Source organism: Gymnoscopelus microlampas, assembly GCF_963454915.1.
Source record: "Gymnoscopelus microlampas genome assembly, chromosome: 3".
In the NCBI taxonomy this organism is placed as follows: domain Eukaryota; kingdom Metazoa; phylum Chordata; class Actinopteri; order Myctophiformes; family Myctophidae; genus Gymnoscopelus; species Gymnoscopelus microlampas.
In genome coordinates, this window is record NC_139940.1 from 51,584,644 (window position 1) to 51,595,331 (window position 10,688).

At 40.0% G+C, this 10,688-nt stretch overlaps 1 protein-coding gene across 2 annotated transcripts; it reads left to right on the top strand.

Moving 5' to 3' along the window:
• The first annotated feature begins 5,345 nt into the window (after positions 1-5,345).
• On the top strand, positions 5,346-9,786 carry s100w (S100 calcium binding protein W). Of its 2 annotated transcripts, none has more exons than XM_084052613.1 (3): positions 5,346-5,499; positions 7,206-7,354; positions 9,410-9,786. In XM_084052613.1, exons 2-3 carry the CDS (start codon positions 7,214-7,216, stop codon positions 9,569-9,571), a joined length of 303 nt encoding a protein of 100 aa, XP_083908739.1. In that variant the 5' UTR covers positions 5,346-5,499; positions 7,206-7,213; the 3' UTR covers positions 9,572-9,786. The 2 variants fall into 2 exon arrangements, with proteins under 2 accessions (XP_083908739.1, XP_083908740.1); XM_084052614.1 differs by having other exon boundaries at positions 5,362-5,499; positions 7,203-7,354.
• Positions 9,787-10,688: the final 902 nt, after the last annotated feature.

A 10,688-nucleotide genomic window follows, 5' to 3' on the forward strand; every position in this document is an offset into this window, starting at 1 on the left:
ACACACACACACACACACACACACACACACACACACACACACACACACACACACTGGCCTCACTGTTTTCACCAGTGCTGAAAGAACAAGTACTCAGATCTTGTTTACAGTAGCAATGCCACAATGTAGAAATATTCTGTTACAAGTAAAAGGCCTGCATTAAGAAATGTGCAGTACAAAAATCCAAGTTGGCATCAAAATACACGTATCAACGTGTCATATTGCAATTAGTAATGCATTAATGGGTTCATAATCATTCATAACTAAGGATAATTCCTTTAACAGGTCCGTTCATGAAAGTCCTTACGGTCTTGTTTCCAATGAGGGCCTGTGAGCAATTAGGGGTTAAGAGTCTTGCTCAGGGACAAATTTCATTTCATCGACACATTTGCTGGCCTGGCCTGCAATCGTACCTGGGGCAACCAGGTCACTAACCACTCAGCTATGGCCGCCCCTGGGGCAGACCACAATGGAAATAAGTCCCCAGTGTTTTTTTGTGTTATCCTTTTAGCCTAAATATGTCTGGCTGTACATTTCTGACTAATACAGTACTCAATCAATCAATTACTCAATAACTTTAATGTTGCAGCTGGCTTATTTCAATTTGAATGACTTTATCTGCTGCTCGTTAGCTTAACTTATAATAATACATCATCATGTATCACTTAATGTATGTTATATTAATACATCTGCAAAGTAACTAGTAACTAAAGCTGTCTAATAAAACGAATAAAGATGTAGTGGACTAGATGTATAAAGAATTGGACACTCAACTGAAGTTTTCACCTACTGTAAGTACAGTACATGAGTAACTTTAACTTAATTAGTTTCCACCGCTGGGTCTCAGAGCCCTCATATATGCTGTGCAGTGGTGGAAAAAGTACTCACATTTTCTACTTAAAGGTAGGGTAAGTGATATTTTTTGGTTAAAACAAAAAGTATTTTGTTAAAAGGTTAAACCACTATATTCTGATAGTAATCATTGCTATAGAGTGTTTGTTCAGTAACAGGAGTCTCCCCATCTCTCCAGCTCTTTAATAAACAGAAAATACATTTTCCGGTAGGTGTCAAAATCTCAACCAATCAGGAGAAAGTACCCATTTTTAAGCTTAATTTGTATAGTGTTCCAGTTCCAATTTTGTCTGCTCATTTCTTAGTGTCATCACTTCCAATTGCACTTGTTTAATCTATATCCTGATTGAGTTCTCTGCCCTGGTTGGATAAAATTGGAAATGAAACTGAAACTGAAACAAAAATGCATTTTCTGTTTTATAAAGAGCTGGAGAGACAAGGAGACTCCTAATACTGAACACACACTCTATAGCAATGAGTACTATCAGAATATAGAGCTATTTAACATTTATTTTAACCAACGCAAATCACTTACCCTACCTTTAAGTATCAATACTGCAATGTAAAAATACTCTGTTACAAGTAAAGGACCTGTGTTCAAAATGCTACTTGAGTAAAAGTAAGTAAGTAAAAGTACAAAAGTACTAAAATGTTTGAAAATAGCCGATGTACAAGCTCACAACGCGTCATGATGCGACACGTTGTGAGCTTGTAGATCGGCTATTTTCAAATAGCCTATATATATAACAGGGCTAAAGTGGCTAATGTATGTTTTATAATAATAATTCATATCTGCAAAGTAACTAGTAACTAACGTTTTCAAATAATTATAGTGGCGTAAAAGTAAAATATTTGCCTCTGAGATGTAGTGGAGTAAAAGTAAAAGTATTGAACATGGGAAATACTCCATTAAAGTAAAAGTACCTCAAAATTGTACTTAAGTACAGTACTTGAGTAAATGCACTTGGCTACCTTACACCCCTGCTGTTGTGTGCGGCAGAGCAGTTAGATGTTAATAACAGTCTGTTACATGTCAATTAGGAGGTATGTGCTCAGGTTTAGACTGGGCTCAGGGAGGAGCACGTCCCTGGCATGCATCGTCCCGGAGGGTGTTTGATGCACATTAAGATAGATCCACCTATATTGATCCCGCTGGGGAATATCAGTCGCCAAGAAGCAGCACAGCAGATAGAGTTACAGTACAAAGATAATACACAGTGGTGGAAAAAGTACTCAAATGTTTTACTTAATAAAAGTATCAATACTGCAATATAGAAGTACTGAGAAGTGTAGTGCTATTTTCAAATAGCTTAGGTATAAAATAAGGCTAAAGTGGTTAATGTATGTTTTATAATGTAATAATGTATATCTACAAAGTAATTAGTAACTAAAGTTTGCAAATAATTGTAATAATTGAACTATATGCCTGCACTATGCAGAAAAAAACATCAACACAAGGTTACAAATAAACCATGTTATCCCTGTATACTTCAGTGAATCGCAGAAATAACAGATCTATAAGCACACAACGGATGTGGCGATGTGATGCTTCAACCGCTTGAACCCCTGTATTCATACCGTGAGCTTGTGGATGCTAGTTATATATTTAATATTAAGGTGTATACGGAAAAAAAGTGGTCCAAGTACAGAGTTTACTAAGTCTAGGGTTTAAGTGGATAATGGCCAAAATAGGCACAGCAGTTTGAAAGTGGTTAAGTTCACATGCATTCACTGCCCCTTGAAGCAAAACAAATACAGACCGTGCACGTACACACACACACGCACGCACGCACGCACGCACGCACGCACGCACGCACGCACGCACGCACGCACACACACACACACACACACACACACACACACACACACACACACAAACACAGCAGTGTGACTCAGACACTCCGCTTGAGGCTGGAATTAATTCTCTGCCTCATTCCACGGATCCAGGCATCCTTTCATTTTGAACTTTTTCAACCCCATAACGTCCTCTCAACACACATTGTCACATCACACGTTTCATGACAAGATAACACAACACAACACAACACACTAAATGTCAAGTATACAATCAAGAGAGGGATCGAGGGATTAAGAATCAACAGCTTTATTTGTCACTCTCTCGTACAGGTACAGGCATGCTGGGAAATGTTGAGGACATGTTCCACAATACTGTCCACCAACAACAGCAAGGCAATGTACCCAAGTTCAATGTACCAAGATTAGTACTGGACTAGAATGAAATGAAATAACAAAAATAAATAAGAAACCAAATAAGAAATAAGGTTTAAAAAGAAAAGGTTCGGTGCTCGGGTGGCGTAGTGGTACAGTGCCTGCCCACCACTGCAAAGTTTGTGTTCGAATCCACCGTGGTGCATCTGGCTTTGTCAAGCGTCTACGCGAACACAATTGGCCCGTGTTCGGGGGAAGGAAGCCAGGCGGGTATGGGTGATATTTGTTAATGCATGTACTCCTACGGGCTGGGACAGCACCTTTCAGCAGGGAGTGTTGGGCGGAAGAAGTAGGCTCTACGTCTTGCTGGTGGGGGCTACTCACTGGCAGATGATGTAGGATGAAACAGCAGTGTCAACACACAAATGTGTGTGGAGAGGAATCAATTGCCAAAACGACTACATTGTGGGGAAAAAAGGGGGGGAAAAACGATAAAGGTCAAGAATTGGTCAAGACACAAACTCTATACCGTCTTGGAAAAAAACAAATCAGTCTGTTGTGCAAGTGAGAGATCACTTAGCAGCAGGGTGGCTCAGGGTAGAAGAACAGGGTTAAGCAAATATCAATGGGATTGGCATTTAAGATACGTCGTGGGACAGTGCCCACATACTTGTCCAACTACTTCTCCAAAGTCTGTGACACCCACAGCCACAACACCAGAGGGAGCTCCTACGATCTGGTACCCTACCCCCCCAAATTTAGCACAAACATGAGGGGAAAAATCTACTACTCTGCCACCAAAATGTGGAATGGATCATCCATTAAAGGACGTGAATCACTGGCTTCTTTCAAAACGGGCCTAAAAAAAGTATCTGTCAAAAAGTGGAGATAGATAGGCTTTTAAATCCCCTTGAAATGAGGGGTCATACGCTGCGGCCAATTTTCCTTTTTCTCCACTGTAAATATAGCTATTTGTATTTGTTGATGACATTAATATGTTAATATTCTATGCTCTGTTGATGAATTGAATACATAGGACCACATTGGAAACAAGTCCCCACAACTTTTTTTTTTGTGTTATCATTTTAGCCTAAAATGTTCTGCTGCACCTCCATGCTGTTGACATTTTTTACTAATAAAGTATTCAATCAATTAATCATTCCAAAGCGACATGGCGACAGCGGTCAGGCCTTGTTGAACAGCCTGATTGGTTGACAGGTGGAAACCATCCATAGTCTGGCCTTGACACCCAGTGTCATATAGCCCTACACTTACGTCCACATTAAAGGTCTGTTCTTCACTTATTATTGAACAGCTACGCGAGCCAGAAACGGTTCGGTGAGACCGTTGGACTTTCCTCCTCTCTCTCTCTCTCTCTCTCTCTCTCTCTCTCTCTCTCTCTCTCTCTCTCTCTCTCTCTCTCTCTCTCTCCTCTCTCTGCGGTTTCCTCCTGAAACCCAGGACTCCACAGAACACCTCTGATTGCCCGGTGGTTAGTCCTTCTACTGGGTTACAACTTAGAATCGTTTGAGAAGCAAAGCTACAACTCCAATCCTCTTGTCCCAGATATCCGAGAACCTTCCGAGCCGCAGGCTACAGCGCTGTGGAGGCGTGCGCAGCCACTTTTAGGGTGGAGCACACACAGAGAGCCACATTGCCAGTGGTGTAAAGTAACTAAGTACATGTACTCGAGTACTGTACTTTAAGGTTTTGAGGTACTTTTACTTTACCGGAGCATTTCCAATTTTCTGTACTTTTTACTTCTACTCCGCTACATCTCAGAGGCAAATATTATACACTACAATTATTTGAAAACTTTAGTTACAAGTTACTTTGTAGATTTGATTATTACAACAAAACATACAGTAACCACTTCAGCCCTATATACATTTCGGCCATTTGAAAATAACCGATCTACAAGCTCACAATGCGTGGCATCGCGACGCATTGTGAGCTTGTAGATCTGCTATTTTCAAAAGATGTTAATGAAAACTTGTGGAAACTTGTGGAAACTTCTGAAATGGGACATTCTCTATAATGATGAGTACTTTTACTTTTGGTACTCACGGGAATACAGGACTTCTACTTGCAACAGAGTATATCTACATTGCAGTATTGATACTTTTACTTTAGTAAAACATGTGAGTACTTCTTCCATCACTGGCTGGGAGGCGCGCGCAGCCAGTTTAGGGTGGAGCACAGAGAGAGCCTCATTGCCAAGGCATGAATCACTAGTGGGCGTTTATACACACGCGAGTGGGCGTGTGTGTGTGTGTGTGTGTGTGTGTGTGTGTGTGTGTGTGTGTGTGTGTGTGTGTGTGTGTGTGTGTGTGTGTGTGTGTGTGTGTGTGAGAGGGCTTTAAGAGCCAGACGGGCTGCTGTCTCGGAGTCTCAGTATCTCAGTAGTTGCAGTGTGTGGAGTCGGACAGCTTTCTCATCTCATCTCATCGCTCATTGTGAACTGTACTCTGATCTGAGGTGAGTACACACACACACACACACACACACACACACACACACACACACACACACACACACACACACACACACACACACACACACACACACACACACACACACACACACACACACACACACACACACACACACACACACACACACACACACACGTTTGTATTGCTATACTTGTGAGGACATCAACGCTTTAGTACAGCAAGTTAGTTCAGTTGTGAGTGCCGCATACCAAAAAATAGCAAATCTAAAGCTCACGCTTGACAGTACAGCACAGGCGCCTATTCTAGGATCAGACACTGGATAACAAGGATTACATTACGACATTATTACAACTTCATTAAGACATACAATAGCTCTTGAGCCCGTGATGGCCCATTAAGGAGAGTTAGAGAATTTAAGTGTCTCAAAACGAAACGGCACTGATGGGAAAATGTTTATAGATATTATGAACTGATTAATTCCAGACACAATGATTTACGGAGGACAGCTGATAAGTTACCAAACGTAGACAGAAAAACATATTGGAAATGCCAAACTGTTAAAAATAGAGTGGTCAGAATGAGAATAGAAGCAACTTTTCCTAATGAGCATCAACTTGAATCAAGTCGTTTGCCTTTGTTGGTTCTGATACCAGCAATGTTCAGACCGCTCGTGTTAAGTTTATATACATGGCCCACACTTCCAAATACGAGTATATGCAGAGTCTACATCTGTACTCAAAGTGTGTTATAATTTCAAAGTAAGGGTTGGTAGTGGTACTTTGAATGTTTTATGTTCATGTCTTGTCCCATTACAGGACTAAGAGAAAAAAAAGAAAAAAAGAAGAAAAAAATCATTTATATTCATAACTGGTGTCAACAGAAACTATATCAGGTGGAAATGCTAGCAAATTCATCATAGGTGTAATTAAAACCATCAAGGTAACACTCTTGAATGTTTATAGATTGCTTTACTGGATTATCAATGATTTCGTACTGCATCAGACACTATGTCAACAATACGATCACGGCAAGGAGGATTTTACACTACATCCATTTATAATAGCAATTGACTCTCTATACTGTATGAAAATAAGAAGAACAGATGCTCTCCATGAGTTCTGTGAAAGAGTGTAGTTTTGTCTCTGATTGTCATTTAAATGTCATCTAAACCTTAGGTTTTGTGTTATGTTACAGTTAGATTTTGTTATATTAGGTTTATATTATGTTTTAATTATGTTATGAGTATGTTGAGTTAGGTGTTATGTGATGTAATGTTATGTTTTGTTATGTTACAGTATAGTTTAAAGAAAACTAGCGATTCCAGATTCCAGATCAAGATTTTTTATTTGTTACACGGGAGTAGAATTCCAGGGCTTTGGCTCCTCGACACAAAATGCCATCGAGCATCAAGTTTCAAATACTGTTGTCAACAAAGCTGTGTAATAATTTACATCCTGCTATGTTACCTACACTGGATGTCACCTTATCTCACCTTACAGTATGTTACCTTACCTTTCCATTATGTTATGTTATGTTATCTTACCTTACTTTGTGTCACGTTATCACCTTATGCCATAGTTCATCTGACACCTGTCAATTTCTCTCTCTCTCTCTCTCTCTCTCTCTCTCTCTCTCTCTCTCTCTCTCTCTCTCTCTCTCTCTCTCTCTCTCTCTCTCTCTCTCTCTCTCTCTCTCCCCCCCCCCCCCCTCTCTCTCTCTCTCTAGCAGCAGTCGTCATGTCTCGTCTGGAGAATGTCATAGAGTCCATGGTGGAGGCGTTTGAGGAATATGCCGCTACAGGGGAGAAGAAACATCAGATCGACATGGAGGAGCTCAAACAGATGCTGGAGAAGGAAGTGGAGCAGACGGGTCTAAAAGTGAGACCACAATCATCATAATAACATAATGATAATAATAATAATAATAATAATTTGGTCCCAACTCATTGGGATGTTTTTGTCACTGTGTATTTGCACACACGTGAATTTTGTCCTCATTTTACCCATCCTATAACTACTATAGTAGTGAGCAGCCATTAGTACGGCGCTCTGGGAGCAGTTAGGGGTTCAGCGTCTTGCTCATATATTATAGGGGCCCACTTGCAATATACTGATGGCCCACCAGAGGGCCCCCTGCCTACAGGTTGGGGATCACTGCTCAGTGCGATCTGGTGTTGCGTGACAGCGGTGTCCGATGATGCATAATGGAGATCTGATGGATAATAGAGTGCATTCAGGTTTAAAGGCCAACCTATCGCTCGCCTGATTGACAGCTGGCATTAAGGGGGGGGGGGGGGGATAATTAATGGCTAATCAGAAGCACAGGTGTCGTGTTTGTTTGGAATTAAAAACCTGCACACGCTTGCCGATGGTGGAAAGTACATTTACTCAAGTACTGTACTTAAAATGACCACTTTACCCATTTTTCAACCTTATCTTCATATTGATGCTGTCGGGCAGAAATATGATGATGAGATATGAAGTTTCCACCCGACAGAGACGATATATTTGGTCCTCATTAATGCTCATTATGAGATGGCACCATGTCTGTCTACTCCCTCTGTGTCTCAGAGGAGGGCTGTGTGTGGACAGTTCAGAAACCTGCATCTACCAATGACGTCATTGGCAGGTGTAGTCACTTTAAAGCAAGATTTTAAAATGTTTATTTTTGTTTTCATTGATGCTATAACAATGGCTTCTATTTCAGCGTTATGAAATTTCAGCGTGCTGAAATAGAAGCGTACTTTCTAGGAAGAGATCAAGGCCGTCGTTTCTATGAACTTCTGGAATCCCTATCACCAAATATACAGTGGAGGTCCTAGACTGTGTTAATCACTTGCTTTATAAATAAGAATAAGAATAAGAATAAGAATAAGAATAAGAATAAGAATAAGAATAAGAATAAGAATAAGAATAAGAATAAGAATAGAATACATACTCTGTGCCGCGCTATGAGCTTGTACATCTGCTATTTTTGAATAGCCAAAGACTATACTATCTGAAATGACAGATTTTACAAATATTTTGATATTTTAGTCGACTAAGACTAAACAAATTCAGATGACAAAAATAGAACTAACACTAAAGGTGTTATTCAAAAGACTAAGACTAAGACTAAATTAGAATTTGCTGTCAAAAGTAACACTGCAGCCAGGAACCTGGTTGTTTTTTATTTATTTAATTGTTTAACTATTTTTGGGGGCTTTTATGCCTTTATTGATAGGATAGGATAGTAGGCTGACAGGAAATGGGGAGAGAGATGGGGGGTGACATGCAGCAAAGGCTTCGAACTCGCGACGCGCCGTCAGGCTACTTTAGAGCCTAGGTGCCTGGACCGCTATGACCAGTGGTGCACAGTAACTAAGTACATTTACTCAAGTACTGTACTTAAGTACAATTTTGAGGTATTTTTTTACTTTACTGGTGTATTTCCAATTTTCAGTACTTTTACTTCTACTCCACTACATCTCAGAGGCAAATATTGTACTTTTACTCCACTACAATTATTTGAAAACTTTAGTACTACTTTGCAGATATAAATGATGATATTATAAAACATACATTAACCACTTTAGCCCTATTCTATACATAGGCTATTTGAAAGTAGCCGATCTACAAGCTCACAACGCGTCGCATCGCGACGCGTTGTGAGCTCGTAGATCTGCTATTTTCAAACATTTTAGTACTTTTACTTTTGGTACGTTAAGTACATTTTGATACCAATACTTTTGTACTTTTACTCAAGTAAATTTAGAGTTCAGAACTTTTACTTGTAACAGAGTACTTCTACATAAGTAAAACATTTCTGTACTTTTTCCACCACTGGCTATGACAGCGGTCCGGGCTGGGACCTATATGGTTGTTGAACGCCTTTTAAAGAAAAAAAATCTATTCTGTGCTCGACTTGAATAACATCACGTTCTTTCCCTACAGGACAAAATGAGCTCTGAAGACCTCAACGAAGCCATGGAGGTTTTGGACAAGAACCACGATGGCGAGGTCAACTTCAGAGAGTTCTCGCGCTTCGTGGCCTCTCTGGCCAAGGGCTACTACAAACAGAAGAGAGGCAAGGGCAAGAAGAAGGAGGACAGCTGAGAGGCAGACCCCACAGACAGCCAGACACAAAGACACAGACGTTCAGATTGGATTACATAAATTACTAACTTCAACTGTTCTATGTGTACAAATACAGTTCTTCATATAAGCAGATATTCATATGTATATATATGGATGCCCATTTCACTTTGTGTTGTAATATTGTGCTGAACATTCCGACTGCACTGAAAATGAATAAATACAATTGGTCAGAAGGTGGTGGTTTGAATCTTGACTCTAGTAGGTTCCATTTTGTACACAGTTATAGACCCGTAAGGGTCCATTTGGACCCCCTGGTGGTGAACCAGTGTAATGTCGAGAACCAGTGTGTTATGTAATGTGCACTTCTGGTTGTATCATTACTGACATCCATAATTAGCATAGGCTATGCTAAATGGATAAGGGTTTGATTGCCTAGACATTCTGTCTAACTCTAATAACACATTAAACTATTAAAACATTAAATTATGAACCCATTAAACTATTACAATTTACAATTTAGTCATTTTGCAGACGTTCTTAATCCAGAGCGATTTACAGTAAGCAAGGTAAACACGGAGTAATGCGTCAAATGCACAGAAATGAAAAATCTATGATCATAGGTAAGCCAAGAAGCTATCATCAGTCTAAACAGTATAATATAAAAAGATAATAATAATTGTACATTGAAATAAAACTATAGGATGCCAGGACAACAAATGAACCTGGCGTCTGTCTACAGTACATACCATGCTATCTAAATGACATTTTAACCTTTGCATAAGCCTGCAAGGTTGTCAAGGCTAGGGCAAGTGTTAATGCATTACTGTATATCATTAATGCATTACATTATTGACACATTAAATTATTCACACACTGAAATGTTAACACATGAAACTGTGACCACATTGAACTATAAGGGTGACATACCTGTCCAGAACGATGGAGTCTAGTAGCCTCGCGTAGCCAGACTGCAGAGTGCAATTTTTTTTGCACTCGCAGATTCGTCTGGTCCCAGGCTAGGAGTCTAGGGCATACATGGGCAACTGGCGGGCCCCACCTGCACTTAATGCGGCCCGCAGGTTAATATCGGAATACTGATATATTATTGATTTCAGCTGTTACAATTCCAAACATG

Coding starts and splice junctions, on each gene's coding strand:
- s100w (XM_084052613.1), top strand. CDS start 7,214: ATGTCTCGTCTGGAGAATGTCATAGAGTCCATGGTGGAGGCGTTTGAG. Junction 7,355..9,409: donor TGGAGCAGACGGGTCTAAAA/GTGAGACCACAA, acceptor CTTTCCCTACAG/GACAAAATGAGCTCTGAAGA.